At 36.8% G+C, this 26,316-nt stretch overlaps 1 protein-coding gene across 1 annotated transcript in view; it reads left to right on the top strand.

Annotated features, from left to right (window-relative positions):
• Positions 1 to 26,316, top strand: part of UGGT2 (UDP-glucose glycoprotein glucosyltransferase 2) — a 145,272-nt gene that overhangs the window by 3,596 nt on the left and 115,360 nt on the right. The window contains exons 2-8 of the mRNA XM_036458874.2: positions 3,185 to 3,267; positions 6,317 to 6,447; positions 7,320 to 7,432; positions 11,105 to 11,279; positions 14,853 to 14,949; positions 23,181 to 23,253; positions 25,976 to 26,076. Coding sequence (XP_036314767.1) covers positions 3,185 to 3,267; positions 6,317 to 6,447; positions 7,320 to 7,432; positions 11,105 to 11,279; positions 14,853 to 14,949; positions 23,181 to 23,253; positions 25,976 to 26,076 — 773 coding nt within the window. The remainder of the gene's footprint in view (positions 1 to 3,184; positions 3,268 to 6,316; positions 6,448 to 7,319; positions 7,433 to 11,104; positions 11,280 to 14,852; positions 14,950 to 23,180; positions 23,254 to 25,975; positions 26,077 to 26,316) is intronic.

The raw sequence follows: 26,316 nt of genomic DNA, 5'->3' as shown, positions 1-26,316 counted from the left end.
CACACTGATCACTAGGTTCACTGGCTCCTGGATCTCCAAGGAGGTGCAATTCAGCTACTGTGTGAGACCACCCAGCAGGAGCTACAGCGAGATCTGCAGATTTCTCCTCTTAGTTTGGGGTTTGGAAGTTTTGGAGCAGCCTGACCCAGCTGCAGTTTGTTAGGTTAAACCGTGAAAGGGCACACCATTCATATGCAAAAGCTGCTGCACACAGCTCAGGTGGGTTTGTAAATTGGATGGGATAAGGTCTCAGGGAATCACTAGGGCATGGCAAACAGCGATGGCTGCCAGTCAGCCGTCTCTGTACCTTCATGTTTCTGTATCCCTGGGTCCTGCGCCCCAGCGCGGTAAATGATTCCTGCATGCACATCTGTGAGAAAGCCACCCTCACTTTCCAACCCTATGCCAGACAGTCCAGTTTCTCCCCATTGGAGTCTGGGTCCCCAGAGTCTAGCTGGAAACGAGTTCAGAGCAGTAGGTAGCTTGTATCTCCCTTCAAATTGAAAAAAAACAGTGCACCCAGTTGCCATCCTGATTCTCGCACCTCCGTACCTCTGCTTTTCCTCGTCTCTACACCTCCTACACTAGGGGTGTCGAACTCAATCAGGGAAAGGGCCAAAATCTAAAATCCAGCCTAAATCGCGGGCCGAATGGTTTACTGAACAGTCATAAACTGTCATTGTGATGGAAACGCAGTGGAGTGCAGTGATGACAGCGCGGTGCGGGCCACATTGCAAGGCCTGGCGGGACGGATTTGGCCCGCGGGCCTTGTGTTTGACACATGTGTCCTACACAGTCTCAATGAGGTTTTTTCTTTCCTTCTAGTTGTAGAACTTCTACTCTGCCAGCTTTCCTATGGTTCTGGGTGATAGTCGTTTTGTCTTTTAGTTGTAGTTTTGTAGGTACCTTATGCTGCCATCTTGGTTTCTCTCTTTTTACTTTTTTTTTTTATTTTTGTAATGATATTCAGAGAGAGAAAGAGAGAGGGAGAGGACAGAAACATCTAAGATGAGAGAGTATAATTGATTGGTTGCCTCCTGCACGCCCCCTATTGGGGATCGAGTGGACAGTCTGAGTATGTGCCCTGACCAGGAATTGAACCTTGACTTGGTTCATGGGTGGACATCCAACCACTGAGCACACCTGCTGGGCACCTTCTTTTTCTTATTGCTTAATAATTTTTCATTGCACATATATACCACAATTTCTTCATCCATTCATCCATCTGTGGACAACTGGCTATTGTAAATAATGCTGCAGTGAATATAAGGGTGCATATATTTTTTTGAGTTAATGTTTTTGTTTCCTTTGTTTACCCAAAAGTGGACATTCGAGATCTCGTAGTATTTCTCTTTTTCAGTTTTTGAGCAACTGCCATGCTCTTTTCCATAGTGGCTGCACTGATTTCATCCCACCAACCTTGTACAAGGGTTTTTTCTCCATGTCCTTGCCAATATTTATCTCTCATCTGTTTAACGATAGCAATTGTATAACAGGTGTGAGGTGGTATCCCATTGTGGTTTTGATTTGCATTTTCCTGGTGATTAGTCAAGTTAAGCACCTTTTCACGTTCCTATTGATCATCTGTATTTTTTTGGAAAAAATGCCTATCAGATCCTCTGACCATTTTTTAATTGGATTTCTTGTTGTTTTTAATGTGGAGTTGTATGAATTATTAATATATTTTATGTATTAACCCCTTATCAGATACATGATTTGCAAATATTTTCTCCCATTCAGTAGATTGCCTTTTCATTTTGTTGATTATTTCCTTTGTTGTATAGATTTTTAATTTGATGTAGTCTCACGTGTTTATTTTTACTTTTGTTGCCTTTGCTTTTAGTATCAAATCCAAAAAAATCAACAAGATCAATGGTAAGGAGCCTACAGCCCATGGGTTTTTTATTTTTTAGGAGTTTTATGGTTTCATGTTTTATGTTCAAGTCTTTAATCTATTTCAGTCAGTTTCTGTTTATGAGGTAAAACAGTGATCCAGTTTCATTCTCTTGTGAGTGGCTGTTAAGTTGTCCTAGCACCACTAATTGAAGAAACTGTTTTTCTTTTGCTTAGCTCCTTTGTCATAAGTTAGCTTACCATACAAGGGTGGGCAAAAGTAGGTTTACAGTTGTAATATAAATAATATAATAATAATAATATAAGAATAAACTGTTTAACATACAACTGTAAATCTACTTTTGCCTACCCCTGTATATACCTGGGTTTATTTTGGGGCTCTCAGTTCTGGTCCATTGATCTGTTTGTCTGTTTTTATGCCAATACCGTACTGTTTTGATTATTATAACTTTGTAATATAGTTTGAAATCAGGCAGAATGATACCTCTAGCTTTGTTCTTCTTTCTCAAGATTACTTTGGTTTTTCTCTTTTTAAAACTTTGACCAAAGATAATATCTTTTGGAAGGTGAGGAGCTGATTTAGATGTCTCTCAAGGATATTTACTTCTTTGAGATTAATGATGGGTTACTGGCATTTTGCTCCTGAAAGTAATTCCAGAATAGTTTCAAAAGTGCTTAGAGCGGTGATATATATTGAGTAAATGAGTATAAGTGAATATTTTCTTAAGGTAGTCACTTTGCAGGTTCATGCTTAGATGTATAAATTCTGGCATATGGAAGAAGTCTTTTTCCTATGATTGCACACTATGAGCATGTTTGCAGTTATTTGGTCAAGTCAGTTAGGTAGTAAGTGTTGCTCCCCACTTAACTTAAGGTTTTGTAGCATCTTTGCTCTTTTCAGGTATATTCTGTTTAGTGTTCCAGTTGTTTCCTCTATTTTTATCTTCTTTTTTTTATGCCATTGTGAGTTGGACACCATTAATAACAAGAATTATTTTGAAGTTACTTAATGTTTTGAATTTCTATGCTTCATGTTGATCAGTGTCACCCCAATCAACTTAGTAAATATTTAAAATGAAAAAGAATTTTATATGCTTGCCATGTTTATGTTGATGAATTAATCGGTTTTGTCGACCTCCTTTTCTCCATTTAGTAACCATCTCAGATTCACAAGAATTAGTTCGTCTGCAACTGTGTTTGATGTCTTAAATACTTTCCATTTATATTACATGTTAAAGTTTACTAAAGAGAGAGAGAGGTGGGAGGAGAGATAGATGATAGGTGGGTTTTTATTTTCATTTATTAACTGATTGCTTTTATTTTTTAATAGTGAATTTATGGCAGAAGAAAGTAATGAAAAATTTTGGCAGTTTTTGGACACCGTAAAAGAATTAGCAATTTATAAGCAAAGAGGTATGTCATGTGTATATTTTAACTGGTAAGATTTGTATTTATATACACACTTGCTTAATGGGGTTAATAAATCTGAATATTAAGTTTGAAATGTTTTAATGAAAACTGTTTCAAGCATCTATTTCCAAAATTTTAAAGCTTTAATTCTTTATTATAAGAAAGCTCAGCCCTGGCCAGATAGATCATTTGGTTGGAGCATTATCCTATATACCAAAAGGTTGTAGGTTTTATTTCTGATCAGGGCACATCCTAGATTTAGGGTTTGATCCCTGGTTGGGCATGTATAAGAGCAACTGATCAGTGTTTCTCTCACACATCAATGTCTCTCTCTTTTCCCCTCTTGCCCTTTTTCCCTTCCTCTCTCCCTCCCTCTCTCTCTCTCTAAAAATCAATTTTAAAAAATCCTAATATATAAAAACCCATGGTCTGTAAAGACCGAAGGCTTCACTGACCAGAAGTCAGCTGTGGCAACCCAGCACTGATGCCAGCAGGCGACCCAGCGCTAACTGCTGAGGAGGCTGCCGATCAGGCCCTGTGAGAGGCCTGGAGAGAGAAGCCGGGTCTGATCCGTAGCCTCCATGGCAGCTGATCAGACCTTGCCTCTCTTTTTCTCTCCGGGCCTAGCCAGCAGCCATGCCTCTTTTTCTCTCTGAGCCTCCGCCAGGGCTGCTGATCAGCCCTGCCTCTCTGATCAGGCCCGGAGATAAGCCTGGAGATGCTGCCTGGCATAGAAACTGACCAATCAGAACCAAACCTGGGGGAAGTGTGAGGAACCAATGACTGCCTAGGAGGCAGAACTTTGACTCTGACTGGCATAGAGATGGACCATCAGAACCAAATCTGGGTAACTGAGGCCATTGGTTGCCTAAGAGGCAGAGCTTTTGGCACTGCCTGGCATAGAAACCAACCAATCAGAACAAAATCTGGGTGAACTGCAAAGGCAGAACCTAAGGTGGGAGCTGAGGAGGGGTTTTAAAAGGTTACCAACAACAGCTGTTGGTGTAAGGTGTAAGAAAGTAGTTCAATTTTTAATGACTGGTTTCACAGTATGATGCATATGGCTGGCTATCAGTCCAGATATCAGGATGTATTTTTGTCTGCCAAGAATATCTCCTCCTGCTGAAAAAAGCTTTTCCTCCCATTTAAGCAATCCTATCCTATATAATCAATCTATACTAATAAAAGGGTAACATGCTAATTAGACTGGGTTGACCGCCCATTTTCCAGACATCCAACTTCCTTCCAGACAAAGCCATGGTGGTGGGGGCTGAGGTAGAGAGGGCAGTGGGGGGCAAGATCAGGCTGGCAGGGGAGAGCATTTGGGGGTGAGATCAGGCCAGCAGGGGAGGGCAGTTAGGGTCAATCAGGCAGGCAGGCAGGCACAGAGGTTAGGGGGCTATCAGACAGGCAGGCAGAGGAAGTTAGGGGTGTTCAGGCAGACAGGCAGGTGAGCAGTTAGGAGCCAACGGTCCCAGATTGTGAGAGGGATGTTCGATTGGAGAGAGTTCAGGCTGGGCTGAGGGAAACCCCCCACCCCCGTGCACAAATTTTGTGCACCAGGCCACTAGTAACTAATTAGCAATGTTTGCATAATGCATTATAATCAAGAAGAAATATAATTTTTTAATTGTTTTGCATTTTACATAGATTTGAAATAGTGTTAGTTTTGCATATAGTAATATTGATTTTTTTTTTTGCCAAAATACTCAAACTTTTCAAGAGATTTTTAATACTTTCCATCAAAAATCAAGGAAATTATTATGCTTTCATTTCACTGTCTAGAAAATGGAGTTAAACATTAAATATATATGAGATTATATTTCTATATATACATGTATCTTTAGAATGAACAAGTGTTCATTATGTTAGTGTGTTTCCAAGGGAAAGTTACTAGATTTAATAAATTGAACTTAGGTTTTAGCAGCAGAGGCTAAAAGGTTACCAATTATTTTAAAGAATGGTTATTTTCCTGTCTCTACAAAGAATATAATAAATGATATTAACATGGAATCCCTCAAGAGGGAATTCTTTAACCTTTTAGACTTAGAGAAAGCATCTTACTACAGTAATTAAATAGTTTGTTATTTTATTATTTTATAAATGTAAGGTAAAGAACAGTTTAAAATGTTTTAAGTGTTCATTTACTGGAGACTATTTGGCTCATGTGATGGTGAAGTTCAACAATTTTATTCATGAGCTAGGTTTAAAAAATAGAGCAGACATGCCTTTGATAATATCTTAAACTGAAATCTTTCCAAAAACAAGTAATTTGCTCTCTCAAAAAATGTTTACTTCAATTCATTATTTATAATTATTTGAGTCAAGAGAAGCTGGGCATTGCTTTAGATACAGGGAATATAAAGATAAATAAATGTGACATGTTATTTGAAACGCCATATTACAGTGCAGAAGGCAGCAAAACAGCTAAGTATTCTATGAGGTGATAAGAGCTTTAAGAGGGAGACATCTATAATATTATCAACAATAAAAAATATTTAAAAATATAGGATTAGCCCTGGCCAGTTTGGCTCAGTGGATAGAGCATTGGCCTGCTGACTGAAGGGTCCTGGGTTCGATTCTGGTCAAGAGCATGTACCTTGGTTGCAGGCACATCCCCAGTAGGGAATGTGCAGGAGGCAGCTGAATCAATGTTTCTCATCGATGTTTCTAACTTTCTATCCTTCTCCTTTCCTCTCTGTAAAAAATCAATAAAAATATATATTTTTTAAAGGAGATAGGATTAGCTGATGAACAAAAATAGATCCAGAGACAAGAGGCAGGTGAAAAAGGGTTAGAGATAACCAAAGGACGTGTATGCTTGCATATTAGCATAACCAATCGACACAGACACTGGGGTGGTGGGGGCCTGCCCTTGGGGGTGGGAGTAGCTGGGGGGGCGTTAATCTGGTAAAAAGGAGACATATGTAATACTTTAAACAATAAAAAATTTATGATTATTTGATATTAATTTAGCATTACAGTGAGAGAGATGTGCCAATGTGTTGAATACAAAATATTAACATTCTTTCTTTTTGCATTGTTTTTATAGAGTCAAGTTATTCTTATTATAACTTAATCCTGAAGAAAGCTGGTCAATTCTTAGACAATTTACATATCAATCTCTTAAAGTTTGCTTTCTCTATAAGAGCATACTCTCCTACTATTCAGATGTTTCAACAGGTATGTAAAAATTCTTAAGCTATCTATGACAAAGAAGCATGCTAGCAATGTACATGAATCTATTTTAGGTGAATATCTTTCATTCAAAAGGATCTATACACCTATCATATCTGGTTCCATAGCTTATTATTGATTATATTGTTATTGTTATCATTGATTATAATATAATTCATCTATATAAAAGGCTAAGTGACCAACCAGCTGACCAGCTGGTAGCTATGACATGCACTGACCACTAAGGGGCAGACACTTAATGCAGGAGCTTCCAAGCAATAGTAACTTTGCAAAGTACCCTTACACAATCCAGGACCCTTTGGGGGATGTTGGACTGCCAGTTTTGGACCAATCCCTGCAGGCCAGGCTAAGGGACCCCACCTACCGGAGGAACCCTGCTCACTCCGCAGATGCCCTTTGAGTCCCTGTGCCGCCCCAGGTGCAGCCAGCCAGTGAGGGGCCACGGGAGGTTGGCTCCAGGGCATGTCCAGCCCATCTCACTGGTCCCGCCCCGCCAGCCACCTTCTTAATTTATTTCCTTCCAATGTGCACAATTCCATGCACCAGGCCTCTACTTGATATATAATTTTACAGTTATTTGGGATAAAGGATTTTATGAGGACAGATCACCATTAAAATGAACTGTATAGAAAATTTTAATTTGATGTAACTTTCAACTTCTTTGAAACATATATTTCTACTGTAAAGTTGATTCTGTTAAAATATTTAATTCTGCCTGCATATAGATATTTTTTACTTTAATTAGAGCAATAACTTAATAGTAGTTGATGAGTTATTATAATCAAAGTAATGTGAGTTTTTAAAATCATATTGTAATTATGAATTACTGTAGCTAAATATAATCTTTTAAATCTTAGATTGCAGCTGATGAGCCACCACCAGATGGTTGTGATGCATTTGTGGTTATCCATAAGAAATACACCTGTAAAATTAATGAGATTAAAAAGCTGCTGAAGAAGGCTACTTCAAGGTAAATTAATGAAAGCCTCTAGTGAAAGAACTGCTTTATGAAAAGGATTGAGGGTCAAAATAGTCTAAATTTCTTATAATACAAAATGTTATTATTCTAAGATATATCAATATTTTAAAGAATATGTATATATTGAAAAACTGAATATATATGAGCTGGGAGTGTGAGTCCTTTTCTAAAATATCTAAGTATTTTCAGTATTTTGTGTTAACTAGCTTTTGACTTTAGAGTATAAATTATACAAGAATGCCATAAAATATGAGATATGTTTTATAGAAACCATAAACAAATGGAGCCTATGGATTTATATGGACCTTTTTTCTGTGAACCTTAGGCACTACATTAACATTTTTGCCACTGCTAATTCGTGTTATTCCCTTTATAATCTTAGTGAATTTAATAAATGAAAATTTACATTTTTTAATGTAATCTCTTCAGATTTAAAGACTATTTTCGCCCAACCAATGTGGCTCAGTTGGTTGAACATCATCCTGTTGCTGGTTGGGGCAAATGCCTGGGTTGTGGGCTGGATCCTCAGTGCCTGGTGGGGGCATGCAGGAGGCAGCCAGTTAATCTTTCTCATCAGTGTTTCTCTCTCTAAAAAAATCAATAAAAACATTTTTAAAAAAAAGATTATTTTCTCTCTTACCCAGTAATTCTCTATAGCTGTGGATTAAGTTTCCTTAACCTGTGTTATATCTCAGCAGTTCCTGAATTAATCATAGAAACAGACTTTGGAAGGTATGTGTATATGTGTATAGGAAGGCATTTTCTGTAATGATTTGTGAACAGTTTCTATATGAGTTAATTTTTCTTTTATATTCAACTTCAAGATTGATATACTAGCATTGTTTTATTTGCAGCCTTTCCAGTTATCAACAATTGTAAATCATTTGAAAACATTCTTTCATACTAATTTCCAATGTAAGATACCCTATATAAATTACTAAGTATGTCCTGGCCAGGTAGCTCAGTTGGTTAGAGTGTCACCCTGATAGGCTGAGGTTGTGGGTTTAATCGCTGTTCAGGGCACATATAAGTAGCAACTAATAAATGCATAACTAAGTGGAACAACAAATCAATGTCTGTCTCTCCCACCCCCCCTCCCTTTGCTTTCTTTCTAAAACTAATAAATAATATATTTTTTAAAAATTACTAAATAGACTTCTATAGTACTGATTTGATAAAACTCAATTTTTTAAAAATATATTAATTTTTTACAGAGAGGAAGGAAGAGAGATAGTTAGAACATCTATGAGAGAGTCATGGATCAGCTGCCTCTTGCACCCCCCTCCTGGGGATGTGCCCACAACCAAGGTACATGCCCTTAACCGGAATTGAACCGGGGACCCTTCAGTCCGCAGGCTGATGATGCTCTATCCACTGAGCCAAACCAGTTTCGGCAAAACCAAATTTTCAATGATAAGCCATTTAACTTAGTCTCATACGAGTTCAAACTTATCATCAGTTGAAATTAATGAGAAATATTTTGTTTGTTTGCTTGTTTGTTAATCCTTACCAGAGGACATTTTCAATTGACTTTTAGGAAAAGTGGAAGAGAGAGGGAAAGACAGAGAGAAACATGGATGTGAGAGAAACACATCAATCGATTGCCTCCTCTACAAGCCTCGACCAGGGCCCAGGCAGGGGAGGAATCTTCAACCAAGGTACATGCCCTTTGGTCCACAGACCAATGCTCTACCACTGAGCAAAACCGGCTAGGGCAAGAGAAAGATTTTAATAATTTCATCTAGTTTAAGATTCTTTTTTACTTTTATTTTTTTAATCTTCACCTGAGGACATGTTTTTATTGATTTTAGAGAGAGAAGAAAGAAGAGGAAGAGGGAGAGAGAAACATTAATGTGGGAGAGAAACATCTATCACTTGCCTCCCATATGCTACCATACTGGGGATTGAACCCACAACTAGGGCATGTGCCCTAACCAACTGAGCCACACTGGCCAAGACTCTTTTTCACTTCTTAAATTTTTAAAAAATTTGTTTTTAATGACTTTTTTGTTGTTGTTGTTAGAGAAAGAAGAGGGGCAGACATACAGACAGACAGATATTGATGTGAGGCAGAAAACATCGATTGGATACCTCTTGCATGCATCCCGACTATGGATTGAGCCCCCAACCTGGGCATGTGCCCTGACTGGGAATCAAACCTGTGACCTTTTAGAACATGGGGACAATGCTCAATCAAATAGTCACACTGGCCAGGGCTCTTTTTCATGTTTTTTCATGTTTCTTTAATTTTGCTTGAGGATTTAATGAATTGTTACTTATATAGGGTGGGGGAAAAGTAAGTTTACACTTATTTGTGTGGAAAATAATACTATCCTACCTAATAATATAGTAATATGCAAATTAACCATCACTCTGTTACACCCGCAAGCCAAACAGTAATTATGCAAATTAACCCAACAAATATGGCAGTTAATTTGTATTTAATTTGAGGGAGGGAGGAATGAAGACTGAATACAGCATGGAAGGAAGAGGGAGGGAAAGTGGAAAGCAAGGCGGCTGTAGCTGCTGGAGGGAAGGCACTGGCAGCGAGTGTGGGGCGGGGTGCAGGGGCGGCATGCACATGGTCGTAGATAGTGGAGGTGTTGGGTGGGGCAGGGTGCACAGCAGTGGCATGAGAGGTCCCTGCCCATCCTGCCTCACCCCGCCCACAGCAGCAGGAGAGGTGGGGGGTGGGAGAAGTGGCGGTGGTGGGAGGGAAGCCCGCCAGAAGTCTTGCAGGAATATTCCTGCAACAGGTCCCTAGGAATTAATAATTCAAGAATCAACTCTGTTTCAAGTATTTACAACTGTAAACCTACTTTCGTCCCACCCTACATATATATATATTTTTTAATGTATTTTATTGATTTTTCACAGAGAGGAAGGGAGAGAGAGAGCTAGAAATGTTGATGAGAGAGAAACATCGACCAGCTGCCTCTTGCACACCCCCCACTGGGGATGTGCCCGCAACTCAGGTTCATACCCTTGACCGGAATTGAACCTGGGACCTTTCAGTCCGCAGACCAATGCTCTACCACTGAGCCAAACCGGCTTCGGCCCACCCTATATTAAGTACTAACAATCTTTGTATGATATAATGCTTTTGTTTTTTAAATAGTTGAAAATGAAATGTGAGCTATAATAATAAAAATCACATCTTAATTGAAGAAAAGTATAAATTTTATTTAATTGATAATTATGTTGCTATTATATGTTAGTGATTAAAGACAGTGTACCTTGTCGGAAAAGAAAATACTTCTCATATTCAATTTTGGGTTAACCAAATTGCTTTTTTTTCTGTCACTTAGAAGTTATGTGCACAAAGTACCACAGGAAATTTAAATTCTTTTTCTGTGATAATATATGTGTGAGGAGTATATATTTATATTCCTATCTATAATAATTAAAGCATAATATGCTAATTAGACCAGATGACCTTCCAGGCGAAGCCAGTGCTATGAGGGAAGCCCAGGTCCTGGGTGCCAGAGAAAAGCCAGTGCTGACAGTCAGGGGAAAGAAATTTCACTCTTGCATGAATTTTATGCATCAGGCCTCTAGTAAATTATAAAGTGTCATGATGTATTTCTCATATGCTCTTTACTTTAAGTTCTTTTAAAAATTTCTGTGGGGTTTTCTGTGTTTGTTTGTTTTTTTCCATTTCAGGCCCAGACCTTATCTTTTTGAAGGGGATCATAAATTTCCTACAAATAAAGAGAATTTACCAGTGATTATTCTCTATGCAGAAATGGGTACCAGATCATTTGGTAAATTTCACACAGTATTGTCTGAAAAAGCTCAAAATGGAGAAATTCTGTATGTTCTTCGTCATTATATTCAGGTACATGTTTGTTTTATTTAAGATTATTTCATTGTCTTACTAGATTTTACATAATAAGTTCCATTAGGAATGTAATTTTAAGATTTTTTAAAACTGACACAACTATCACACTAGCACAATACCCTCATGTTCCGACCATTCATGTTGTCCCAAATGGCAAGATTTCATTCTTTTTTAAGGCTGAATAATATTCCATTTTATACTCACACTACATTTTCTTTATACATTCACCCATTGATGGACAAGTAGATTGTTCACACATTTGGCTATTTTAAGTAATGCTGCAGTAAACATGGAGTTGCATATATCTTTCCTAGACAGTGCTTTCACTTCCTTGTTGTATATACTCACAAGTAGAATTGCTGGAGTTTATGAGAGTTCTATTTAGCTCTATTTGTAATTGTTTGAGGAACCATTATACTCTTTTCTATACTGGCAACAGCAATTTCTATTTCCAACAGTGCACATGGGTTCCCTTTGTTCTACATCCTCACCAAAACTTGTATCTTTTTTTTATTTTATTGATTTTTTACAGAGAGGAAGGGAGAGAGACAGAGAGCTAGAAACATCGATGAGAGAGAAACACCGACCAGCTGCCTCTTGCACACCCCCCACCGGGGATGTGCCTGCAACCAACGTACATGCCCCTGACTGGAATCGAACTTGGGACCCTTCTGTCCGCAGACCAACGCTCTACCACTGAGCCAAACTGGTTTCGGCTTGTATCTTTTTTTTTAATAACTGCCACCCTAAAAGCTGTTGTGATATCTCATTGTAGTTTTGATTAACATTTTCCTGATAACTAGTGATATGAGCATTTTTTCATGTACCTGTTGGCTATTTGCACGTTTCCTTTAGAAAAATGTCTATTCAGGTCCTTTGCCTGAATTGGACTGGGATTTTTGTTGTTTTGCTATTGAGTTGCATGAGTTCCTTATATGTTTTGGATATTAACCCCTTATCAGATATATGATTTGCAAATATTTTTCCCTATTGCATAGGTTGCCTTATTTTGTTAGTTTTCTTTGCTATGCAAAGGATTTTAGTTTGATGTAGTTTCCCTTGTTTACTTTTGCTTTTATTGCCTTTATTTTTTGTATCAAATCCAAGTAATTGCCAATTATAAGGGAAACAAATTCTGGAAATGCAATGTACAGCATGGTGACTATAGTTAACAATAATGTATTATATATTATAAAGTTGCTAAGAGAATAGATCTTAAAAGTCTCATCACAAGAATAAACAACCGTATGTGGGGTATGGATGTTAACTAAACTTAATGTGATCATTTCATAATATACATATACATAGATCAAAACATTATGTTGTATAACTTACATAGTGTTATATGTCAATTATATCAAAACAGGAATGAAAGTTGGAGATTGAAAAAGATAAACATATATATTTTTTTAAAACAATGTCTCCCAAGGGATTCTAATATGGCCCCAGAAGGTATGCTCATCTATTGAGAATCAGTGTCCCTACTTATTCTTTGAAGAATATGACTATTAAGTATACTTCTGCAAAATCATACTGGCTACTTTATAATACTGAAACTCTCTGGGCACTTTGAAACATCAAATTATAGCCTTCTATTTAATAACTGAAATATTGTGCAATCAAAATAGTTATATTGTCAGTCTAATCAACATGTAATCTTAATAAAAATAGATTTATTTATGATACTTTTTGAACAGATACATTTTTGTGTGGAAAGAAGAAATAGAATACAGATTTTTTTTTCACTAGTTAATTTAGCCTATGAGCATTTTTGGTTTACAAATCTGAATTTATTAAACTATAATTCAATTTTATATTAATACATTTTCATATGGAGAAAGTAAATATAGATTTAATAAACATTTATCTTTATAACTGAGGAACTAATAATACCCCAGAACTTATAATGGAAATTGGTTATGTGAAATTATATTTCTTTTATAAACTATAAGAAAGTATGTAGACTTAAAGCTTTGGTTCACTTAGCCACCAACTGATTGTCTTTGTGGGTGGATAGTCACAATGTATTTTTAAATTGAGCTGTATAAAATTGAAAAGACTTCCAAAGGTTTTCAACTTTGTCAGATTACTATAATTATAAACAACCTAGTTTTCTTATGCTATCTTTCATTATAGCATATGCCTGAAAAATTAGCAAATTAAATTTTAGTGTGGGCAGCAGTATTAGATACTTGTCTGCATATCTGACGCTAATTCTTACATCCTCTTATTTTGAAATAGAACAGTCCAGGAATAGTTACTCTGGTGATATATTTACTATTTTTTTAAAACTGGGGAAGAACTTCAGAGGGGAAAAAAGAGAATGAAAAGAATAATATGCTTGTAAGATTCTCCTTCCTTCCAATTTCTGCCTCTTTCTCTGTCATTTTTAGGGTTGCAAAATTACCCCTATGCAAACCTGAATTAAGCAAAGACAGAACATTTTCAAGGAACTTTGTGAGTGCTAGGTTAAACTGGTTTCCTAACCTTTAAAAGAATATGCCAAATTATAATGATTGTAGCACAACTGATAAGAATTTCAGTTTCTATAAAGAAACTTGGACATTTTCAACAATATTATGTATATGCATTCAGCTTGCTTACCTTTAGAAAAAAGATGGTGACTTCTCTTCCTTGATAAAGTACATTTAATATTTGTCCTTAATTGGAAGGGGGAAATGGGATACCAAAATTCTGATTTTAAATTCTTCAGATAACTCAGTTTTAGGCAATTGTTACCCTTTATTGCAAGAATGGATAAAAATTTGTGCCGAAACCAGTTTGGCTCAGTGGATAGAACATCGGCCTGCAGACTAAAAGATCCCAGGTTCGATTCTGGTCAAGGGCATGTACCTTGGTTGTGGGCACATCCCTAGTAGGGGGTGTGCAAGAAGCAGCTGATCGATGTTTCTCTCTCATCTATGTTTCTAGCTTTCTATCCCTCTCTCTTCCTCTCTGTATAAACTCATTAAAAATATTTTTAAAAAATATTTTTTGTGGCATTTGGTATATTTCAGTCATTGAGAAACAATGGAGAAAAATTTAATCAGGTTGTTCAAGGCACTGAGTTGTTTTGTTTTGTTTTGTTTTTGTCTCCTTTGTCTGTACTTTCCAGTATTTGCTTTTGGCAACACTCTAGTTGTTCTACATCTAGAAAACTAGCAAATGAATGCCACTTGCTGATTTAGCAAATCTCCTGTGGTTCCCCAAAACAGTACGGTTTTATTGACACTTGATTGTATTAGATGCTTGTTAATTAACTCATTGGGGAGAGGGGAAGGTACTAGAGTAAAATAAGAAAATATAAGATACTTTCATCATAAAAGAGAAAACAGTATAGTCATGACAAAACTTTTAAAAACTAAGAAAGTTGTCATCAGCCAAATATTTGTACCTTGATAGACTGTCTAGAGAGAGTGTAAATATCCCCCAAGTAATTTTTATAGAGATTTAAATATGTTTATTAGTAATTTACTCTAATATGCTAAAACACAGTTATACTAAAATGAAAACAAGATATTAGAGTATTTTCTCTCTCTCTTTTTTTTTTAAATCAACATGTTTGAACAGAAACCAAGTTCACGGAAAATGTACTTATCTGGATATGGCGTGGAATTAGCAATTAAGAGTACAGAATACAAAACACTGGATGATACTCAAGTTAAAAGTAAGTTTTATCTTTGAATTTGAGTAGAATGAAAATTTGGAGGCTTACATCCTTTTGCTTTTAAAAATTTTATGACTAAAATTCTGTGTTAAAAGAGGCTATTGATGGGGTGACATATTTTTCTTGAGTTTGGAGTTTTGCTTATATCCAATGGCTTACCAACCATTTTTAGAAACATATTTTAAAATGATAATACAAGGCACACTGAGGCATTAGACAAAAATGCTTATGGTTTCATGTGACTGGCCTAGAAGCTCTGACTGGTCTAATGTGCCCAGCCACCCACCAGGGTGTGAATGAGGGGGCTAAGAGATCAAAGGAGATCAATAGCTCAGTAAATCTGAAATTCATCAGTAACTCATTTGCCTTAAGAATGTTTGTCTGACGTATTCTCAATAATAAAAGCCTAATATGTAAATTGCCATCTTGACCAGGAGTTCGACTGCTCACTGTGACATGTGCTGACCACCAGGTGACAGCACGGACATGGTGGGCATTGGCAATGTACTGCGACCACTCGCTACCTGGGGGCAGGGGTGATGGGGATGAAGATGCGGGGTGTGCACCGAGCTCACTCTCACTCCTGCTACCCATTCTGCCATGGCTTGTGTGCTGAGGAAGCCCCCATGTTCAGGTGCTGGGCACCTGTGAGGAGCCCACCATATACCCGTGTGGCCTCTTTGAGATGAGCTGGACCATAGCCATCAGAACCTCAGGGGCTGATTGGGCTCTCTATGGGTTCATGCAGGAGCTGGTCTGCGAGGCCAGCCAGGAGAGAACGCACTCCCTGCCTGGCTTCCATGCACCGCCGCTGAGTGACCCAGAGGCCCACGCTGCACTTCAACCCACAGTGTCTGGCTTCATTCACCACATCTCCACATGGGGACTCAGGCGCCATGACTTAGGCGAAGGGGGGTGCGTGGAGACCCAGGGGCCCCGGTGCTGCTCAGGGCTCAGAGGTCAGCTGGGACCTGCTCTTCCTTGCCAGATGCTCATGCTTCAATCGCCGGCCAGGCCTAGGGACCGCACTAGTGCACAAATTTCATGCACCAGGCCTCTAGTTTTATTTATAATGAAGTTAGATTGATGGAGTTTTTTATTTTCTTTCATGAAGTGGTGTGGGGGATATTTGTTTAGATGAAGTAGCTTGGTTAGATTTTTGATCTACAAATTAATATGCTTGTATTCCTGGGAACTAAATGAATGCTCTAGACTAGGGGTGTTGAACTCATTCAGAGAAGGGGCCAAAATCTAAAATCCAGCCTAAATCGCGGGCCGAATGGTTTACTGAACAGTCATAAACTGTCATTATGATGGAAACGCAGCGGAGTGCAGTGATGACAGCGCGGTGCGGGCCACATTGCAAGGCCTGGCGGGACGGATTTGGCCCGCGGGCCTTGTGTTTGACACATGTGCTCTAGACAAAAGACTCTGGAGATCAAAGAAAAACTAAAGAAGTTTCATATACTTAATGAAAATCTTTTATTACTTCATTCATCAGAAATTTATATCTTAATCTTGGTTAAGAGTTTTAAATTATTTTATATGCTCTCAGATCTGGCTTCTGCTTTAACTTTTTCTGTTCAGGATCTGGTCCAGAAAGCCCTGCCCTGATTGTAGACTTAGCTCTGGCTGCTCCTACTGAATGTGTTCCCAATAAAGATCTGTATTACTGTGATGTAAGTCTTATTAAAGGCTTGCTGGAAAAATATAATAGAAATAATATTCTGATTTTATACATTTCTATATGGTTACATATCTACAATAAAAGAGAAAAAATGCAAATTTACCATACCTATGTGACACCCACCAGCCAATCAGGAGTGAGTATGCAAATTAACCCAACAAAGATGGCAGGTTGATTTGCATATGCATGTATCGAGCAGCCTGGAGCATTCCTTACCATCCCAGCTGCTCAGGGCCACTTGGGAAGGCAGGACCTGAGTGGAAAGAGGCGGCTTCGGGCTGGAGCAGAAAGGCAGTGCCAGCAGCCAGGGAAAGAAAGGATCATTTTTGCATGAATCTTCATGCATCAGGCTTCTAGTAGTTTTATAATGCTATATAATATCTTATTTAAGTCAATTTATTTAATGCCTACTCTTTTTTAAGACATGTAACATCTACTAGTATAGTAACATAAGGCATTTTTCAACCTTTCTTTGAGCTTGTAGAATTTTCTTTAAAAAGTAAGATGATGTCGGGCTGGTGTGGGTCAGTGGATTGAGCATTGACCCATGCACCAGGAAGCAAGGTTTGATTCCTGGTCAGGGCACATGCTGGGCTTTTGGGCTCAATCCCCAGTAGGAGGCATGCAGGAGGCAACTGATTAATGTTTCTCTCTCATCACTGTTTCTCTCTCCCTTCTGTCTCTAAAAACATACACGATAAAAACATAAATAATAATGAAAAGTGAGGTGATCACATGTATTACCTATATTACATGTATTATCTATATTATAAATTACATACTAAATTCTGTCATCACACACACACACACACACACACACACACACACACACTAGAGGCCCAGTGCACGGATTCATGCACCAGTGGGGTCCCTCGGTCTGGCCTGTGGGGATTGGCCCGAAACCAACTCTTTGACAAAAGGGGTCCCAAGGGTCCCAGATTGTGAGAGGGTGCAGGCCAGGCTGAGAGACCCCATTATAGTGCACAATTGGGGCCAGAGAGGAACCACAGGAGAGCTCTAGGGTATGTTTGGCCCATTTCACCGAGTCCTGATCAGCTAGACCAAAACAGTGGGGGCATTTACCCTCTCATGGCCAGTGCACATCATAGCAACTGTTCAAAACTTTGAATAAATGGTCAGACCCTTACCATATTAGGCTTATATAGGATTTAGAATATATTGTCTCTCCATTCTAGTTGCCACTCATTTAATTCAGTTTTTTTTTCCTCTATGTACATGTATTAGCTTCTATACATGTACATAGAGGAAAAAAGAACTGTACATGTATAGCCTTCTGTACATGTATAGCCTTCTCTCTGATCTTTGGTCTTCATAACCTCAACCCCCAAACCTCCAAAATAGATTAGTCAGTTTAATCTCCACAGTGCTTTCAGATTGGATTTCTTGTCATGAAAATCTGACTTTGTGACTTCACTTGTTAAAATCACTTAGTGGCTCCCTGTAACCTTCCTCCTGAATTCAAGCACGGTAGCATAGCAAAGAAAGCTGTTCACACACTGACTTCTTTCTGCCTTATCACTCTCCCTCAGCCCTCTTTCATTTATATCATCTGATCCTGCAACACTAAACTATGTAGAATAACTTCATGTTCCCTGGTTACATCCATGTGTGACTCCATGCAAAGCCTTTATGGCCTCTACAGAGTACTTTCATCTCTTTGCATATGCCATTCCTTTTGGTGACACCTTCCTCCTTTCTCCCACCTCTTCCGTTTCATCTAAGGCTTACTCATCTCTTTAGACATATGCAAGTCAGTACCTCTGAGATGGCTGCCTGTTTTCTTGTTTTGTCAGGATCATTTTTTCTTTTCTATATTCCATAGGGCATGCGCTTTCAGAAAAGTTTCACACACTATTAAAATTGTTTATTTGTCTCTCTCCTTTACAACCAAGTGGAGTTTGTGTCTATTTCTGGGGTCTATCCCAGCATGCATTGGGCATCATAGTAGCTAGTCAATATATTTGCTTGGTGAATGAAAAGGAGGGAAAGGAAGACTACATAAAGCACCAGAGGTTTTTCTTTGTAGTTCTAGAGATCCAGACCTTCATAAGAGTAAGAAAGGAGTTTATTTGATGAGCCCTGACAGACTCTGTTAGAGAGCAACCCTATGCTGTAAGAAGTCACAAATTCTTATAATCCCAAATGCCTTTTGTATATACCACTCACTACACTGTATATTGCAGGTATTGGTAAGTAAAGAAGTGAGGGTAAGTGATAGGAATATAAAACATTACATCTTTATTTTTTGAGACCATGAGTTTTTTTTTCAAGATTTCTTGATTATTTTTAAAGGCATGAGAAATGTGCAAGAACTATATTTACCAAGGCTTGGATCTATTTCCTAAGGAGGTAAAAGATCTATACACGGAAAACTACAGGACATTGAAAAAAGAGATAGAGGAAGATGTAAACAAATGGAAGAACATGCATATTCATGGATTGGTAGAATCAACATCATTAAAATGTCCATACTACCCAAAGCATTCTATAGATTTAATGCACTCCCCATTAAAATACCAATGGCATATTTTGGAGACCTAGAAAGAACTCTCCAAAAATTCATCTCGAATTTTAAAAAAAAAAGACTAGATTTCAAGCTGTATTACAAAGCCACTGTTCTCAAAACAGCCTGGTACTAGCACAATAACGGACATTTAGACCAATGGAATAGAATAGAGAACCCATTCTATGGGTTCTATGCTCAATTAATGCTCTATGCTCAATTATTGGGTCGGCATGTAAGTAATTGCGGATTTTTTAAAGAAAATCAAAGACAATTTTTTCATGGAACTAAATAACTTTATTCTGTAATGTATTGCCCATTTTGATCAATGACCTTTTGCCATCTTTCAGGCAGCATCATAATCCCACGTTCAAAAAACTTCTGGTTTTTATTAGCAAAAAACTGAATCAGGTACGATTTGACATCATCATCATTATTGAAATTTTTACCATTCAAGGAGTTTTGTAAAGATCGAAACAAAAAGTAATCAGATGGTGCAAGGTCAGGACTATATGGTGGATGTGGCAAAACATCCCAACCAAGCTCCATTAATTTTTGCCGAGTGACCAAAGATGTGTGTGGCCTTGCATTGTCATGATGGAATACAACACCTTTTCGATTTGTCAATTTGGGCCGCTTTTCTTCAACTGCATTGTTTAATTTCGTTAGTTGTTCAATGTAGACATCAGAATTGATCGTTCGGTTGGGTGGTAAGAGTTCAAAGTAGACAATTCCTTTGTAATTCCACCAAACTGATAACAAAACCTTCTTTTGATGAATATCAGCTTTTGATGTTGTTTGAGTTGGTTCACCTGGCCTGCTCCACGATCTTTTCCGCTTGATATTGTTGTAAACAACCCATTTTTCATCGCCAGTTATCAGTCGTTTTAAAAATGGATCATTTTCATTACGTTTCTTTAGCAAATCGCAGCTGCTAATGCGTTGCATTAACTGTGATTCTTTCAGTTCGTGAGGAACCCATGTATCAAGTTTTTGAACATAGCCAAGTTGTTTTAAGTGATTTTCAATGCATGTATGTGATATATGAAGCTTCTCTGCAATCTCACGTGTTGTACTGTGACAGTCCGAATTGATTATTGCTTTGATTAGGGCGTCATCAACTTCAACTGGACAACCAGAGCGTTTTTCATCTTTGAGTGAAAAATCACCAGAACGAAATTTGGCAAACCAATTTTGACACTGCCGTTCTTTTAAGGCTTCATCACCATAAACAGCACATAACTTTTTATGAGCTTGCGATGCGTTTTTCCCTTTGTGGAAATAAAAAAGCAAAATATGACGAAAATGTTCCTTTTGATTTTCCATTTTTCAACGAACGCCAAACGAAAACTACAAAACAGATCAAAAAACTTTTTTTACTGATTAACAGCTGAATAGCCAACTATCAAATAACAAAATGTGTTTTACATTTGTACTACGTCTGCAAACCTAAAAATTCAACTGAAGCCATATATGTGTGAAACCCGCAATTACTTACTTGCCGACCCAATTAATATTTGACAAAGGAGGCATAAACATACAATGAAATCCAGACAGTTTCTTTAATAAATGGTGTTGGGAAAATTGGGCAGATACATGCAAAAAAATGAAACTAGACCACCAACTTACACTATACACAAAAATAAACTCAAAATGGCTAAAGGACTTAAACATAAGACAGGAAACCATAAAAATGCTAGAGGAATCCACAGGCAGAAAAATCTTAGACATATGCCAAAGCAGTTCCTTCACCAGTACCGCTCCTAGGGCAATAGAAGCTAAAGAGAAAATAGAAAAATGGAACTACATCAAAATAAAAAGCTTTTGCACAGCAAAATAAACCATTAACAAAACAAAAAGAAAGCCCACTGCATGGGAGTACATATTTGCAAATGTTATCACTGATAAAAGGTTTAATCTCCAACATCTACAGGGAACTTAATAAAAGGAAGATAAATGATCCAATAAAAAAATGGGCAATGGACCTAAATATAATCTTTTTTAAAGAAGACAGAAGGAAGGCCAAGAGACATATGAAAACATGCTCAAAGTCACTAATTACTTGAGAGATGCAAAACAAAACAACAATGTGATACCATCTCACACCTGTCAGGATGGCAGTCATCAACAAATCAACAAACCACAAGTACTAGCAAGGATGCAGAGAAAAAGGAACCCTTGTGCACTACTGGTGGGAATGTAGACTGGTGCAGCCACTGTGGAGAACAGTATGGAGTTTCCTAAAAAAAACAAACACAAAACCCGAAAATGGAATTCCCATTTGACCCAGTAATCCCACTTCTAGGAATATATCCCAAGAAATCAGAAACACCAATAAGAAAGGATATATGCACTCCTATGTTCATAGCAGCACAATTCACCATAGCTAAGATTTGAAAACAGTCTATGGTAAATGCCCATCAGCAGATGAGTGGATTAGAAAACTATGGTACATCTATACAATGGAACACTATGTTGCTATTAAAAAAGGAATTCTTACCATTTGCAGCAGCATGGATGGACCTGGAGAGCATTGTGTTAAGTGAAATAAACCAGGCAATGCTAGAAAAATACCACATGATCTCGCTCATTTATGGAAAATAAAGAACATTATAACTGATGAACACAAAGATAGACACACAGGCAGTAAAGCACCAAACAGACTGTCAAATTACAGCGGAAGGTCAGAGAGAGTTGGGGAATGGGGGAAAGAGATCAACCAAAGGACTTGTATGCATGCATATAAGCACAACCAATGGACACAAGACACTGCCCCGCCCCCCGAGGGGGAGGTGCTGAGGGCATGTGACAGTGGGTAAGGGAGGCTGGGGGAAAGTTAATGGGGGGAAAAAGGAGATATATGTACTACTATATGTAATACTTTAAACAAAATAAAATTAATAATTAAAAAAAAACACCCCATCAGAGCAACAATAAAGTGGAAAGAATTTTAAAAATGAGGATAGTTTAAGAGACCTTTGGTACAACATGAAGCATAACATTTGCATTATAGAGATACCAGAAGAAGAAGAAAGAGAGCAAGGCATCAAAAACCTATAGAAATAATGGCTGAAAACTTCTCTAAACTGGTGAAGGAAAAAGACACAAATCCAGGAAGCTCAGGGAGTCCTAAACCAGATGGACCCAAGGAGGCCCAAACCAAGACACATAATAATTAAAATAACAAAAATTAAAGACAAAGAATCTGAAAACCAGCATGGAAGGACCTGTGGAGTATTATGTAAGTGAAATAAGCCAGCCAGAGAAAAGATAGTACTGTATGATTTCATTTATATGTGGAATCTAATGAACAAAAGAAACTAACAAATAAAATAGAAACAGACTCACAGATAACAGAGAACAGGCTGATAGATGTCAGAGGGGAGGGGTTTGGGGCTATGTGAAAAAGATGAAGGGATTAAGCAAAAATCTTAGGTGTGGAATCTAATGAGCAAAAACTTGTGAACAAAATAGAAATAGAGGCATGGATGCATGGAACAGACAGAGTTGTCAGGGGAGAAGAGTTGGGAGGCGGGATGAAAGAAGGTGAAGAGATGAAGCAAAAAATCATATACTGTTTAACACATATACACAGACCATAGTGTGATGATATCCAGAGGGGAAAAGGGTGGGAGTAGGTGGAGTGGGCAACGCAGTGATAAATGGAGACAGAAAGAAACTGCCTTGGGGGATGGGAACAGGATACAGTGTGCAGATGAGGTTTTGTTGCATTGTAACCTGTATGGTTTTTTATTTTATTTTCTAAACTTGCATGGTCTTGTGAACCAATGTCACCCCAATAAATTCTATTTAAAAACAATAAATAAATAAAAAGAGAGTGCACAATCAGGAGTGCAAGCATGTGCATGTGCAGGTATCATTAAGCTGATCCATGAAGGAAACACAAAGTAAACCAGATGTTACTCAGTTTTATTTAGAAGTCTCCTGATATGTGATTACATACTGTTTTTCCATTCTGAAAATGTTTTTATTTTATTTTGGTTTGTTTCCCAATTATAGCTGTGACTAATACCACCGTAGAAGGTGAGATTGAAACAAATGAAGTTCAAGGATTTTTCTTTGGGAAACTCAAGTAAGTCTGAAATGAAATAAAATTATATTAATATACTCTTACATGTGCTTTTTATGGGAATTAATTCAATATGCTCTGTTGGCTTATGTTTCACATTTTAAAGATACACTTATAATTATTTTTATTATAAAAGTAATTACAGTTAATACAGAAAAGCACAAAATTGAAAAGTAATCACTAATTCAACAGTGTAAGTATACCGTATTTTTCGGACCATAAGACGCTCCGGACCATAAGACGCACCAGTTTTTAGAGAAGGGAAATGAAGAAAAAAAGATTCTGAAACAAATAGTGTCCTAAAATATTTTATGTGCATTAAAACCCAACATCACAGTCATAAACACATGTAATCAACCCTGTAAAGTAAACAGCAGCATTTAGAACCATTTTAGAGCCAGGCAAGCACACAGAGACCACACAGAGCCAGGCAAGTAAAAAAACTTTTTTTTTAAAGTATATGTGTAGGCTATATTTGGACCATAAGACGCAGGGACTTTTCCCCCCCACTTCTGGGGGGGAAAAAGTGCGTCTTATGGTCCGAAAAATACGGTAATTAGACAATAGGAATTGAAAATGATTGAAGTTATTTCTGGCAAAAAATCTAAATCTAAATTTACAGAATATTTTATATATATAATAGACTACAAAAACCATAGTTAATATTTAGCATGAGCCCTAGCCAGTTTGGCTCAGTAAATAGAGCATCGATCAACCTGGGGATCAAAGGGTCCCAGGTTCAATTCTGGCCAAGGGCACGTACCTTGGTTGCAAGTTCTTCCCCAGCCCAGGTGTTGGTCAGGACTCGTGCAGGTGGCAACTTATCGATGTGTTTCTCTCACATTGATATTTCTCTGTGTCTTTCCCTCTCCCTGCCACTCTCTTTAAAAACCAATGGAAAAATATCCTCAGGTGAGGATTTAAAATATATAGGGAATCCAGATATCCACCCAAACCACTAAGCTCAATTAATATTTGACAAAGAAGGCATGAAAATATATATATTTAGCATGGAAGAAAAACATAATTTTTACTCCTCAAAAGAAGAGAAAATAATTTATTCCCCTAAATTTCAGTGCTGCAGATTCCCATATTAAAAATCTTTTAATGTCTCATCTTAATCTCATATCCATGTTTAAGTAAACTTTGAACAGTTAAAGTTGTGTCCCCCTTTTTTCCCTGCATTACTGATTGAGGACAAGGAATAGAATGGTGAGTACTCTCTGAATATTCATGAATGGGGATCATTGTAGCTTTACATTTTCTCCTATTTACAAGAAGGGAAAGTTTATGATTCCAATATAAAGGCAAAATTAATGAAAACAAAATAACTGATTTTATTAGTATCTTTAGTTCATGTTTAACATTACCTAAAGGACATTTAGGACACTTATCTACTCTGGTGAGTAGATAACCATATAGAGAGGGGAACATTTTTGGAGACTATGCTAATTTATACAGATGACTGAGTTACAGCTCTAAACTGTATTGGCCAAGCGATATACTAGTGGCCTTAAAAATACAGTTATATTAAAAAAAATTTTTTTATTTCATTTTCAGCTGTGTCTCAGCGTCTTACAATCCATAGTTCTGTTCTTTTTTAAACATACCTTTTTATGGGAATAAATCGTGTGCATCCTCCAAAAAGCCTTTGGAATCATGGGACATTAGTTTTTAAGAGGTATCCTAAAAGTTAGTTCTTATACTATTACTCAATTGATTTAGGGAAAAATATTTTTTTCTTTAAGGTATTGTATGAATAATGTATTTTGACCTGAATTACATAAATAAATTTAGCAGTGAAAATTAATGATTATGATTAAATATGAAAAACAGTATCTCTGATAAACTTATATAATATTACTCCATTAATTACAATTTTGAGAAATGAGGGGTTAATGTAATTTGTAGTGAATTTTTCTGGAATTTTGTTCCTTTTTTATTCTGAGACCAGTCATAGTCAGTCTTGATTCATTTTCAATATGTGGTCCTACATTTTAATCAAATTGCAAGATATTGACACTGTAGTATATTTATTTATTGTTATCTATAAGATTAATGCATTTCTGTATATATGTTCTGTATATTTATTTTCATTTCACTTTTTAATATCTTCATTTCTCTTTACTCCTGAAATTATCTATTTTATAAGTTGTGATGGTAGCTAAAGTATTTTTTTAAAAGGAATTCTATTTTAATCTAAAATGGCACCATGTCTTGATTTCATGAGAGTTGGAAGATTATATTTTAGATTGTATGTATAGTAAAATTTGTCATTCTACTACATTATGATTTAGCATTCTCTAAAAGATACTTAGATGTGTTTAATATTAGGCAAAATTATGTTATATTTTTATACATTTTATACATGGAACTTTTCAGAAATGATTGTATAGGGAGCATTTATGTTTTTCCTTATAAAATATTTTTATTTTAAACTATAAAATCAATACTTTTAATTTATAAAATGTTAAAATAAAATTATGTAACATAAAAACTAATAATTCAGCCCTCACCCTTGAGATCCTTTTAGATAATGTTAGCATGTTAACAACTGAGAGTTAACATGAGAGTTAAGTTCTGTGTATATAGTTGCATCATGATTTATTCTTTTAATGATGAACTATTAGTTTGTAACTAATTTGTAAGAGTTAATTTCAAAAGCTTACTGCTTAAATAGTGACTTATAGGATGATAATTAACATTACTTACTACTTTAATGCAGAGAAAGATACTCAGATCTCAGAGATAATCTGACAGCATTCCAGAAATACCTGATTGAGAGTAGCAAAGAAATGATGCCTTTGAAAGTCTGGGAACTACAAGGTATAGTATTCTACTTTAACATAGCAGTTTGTTAACTGATCTATGTTTTGTTAAATTAGCTTCTATATAACATGATGAAATAAATTATTTTATAGAAAATAATTATTATTATAAATAATATAAATTTGCTTCTTGTGAAAAATAAATAATAAAAATGTTATCCATCAAGCAAATTACATTTTTTATGTCTTTAAATTTTATGACTTTAAATTATATGAAATATAGATATTTAAATGTACA

Source organism: Pipistrellus kuhlii, unplaced genomic scaffold, assembly GCF_014108245.1.
Source record: "Pipistrellus kuhlii isolate mPipKuh1 unplaced genomic scaffold, mPipKuh1.p scaffold_m20_p_3, whole genome shotgun sequence".
Taxonomy (NCBI): Eukaryota; Metazoa; Chordata; class Mammalia; order Chiroptera; family Vespertilionidae; genus Pipistrellus; species Pipistrellus kuhlii.
Note: the sequence above shows the minus strand (reverse complement) of the source record. Positions and strands in the feature narration are given on the sequence as shown.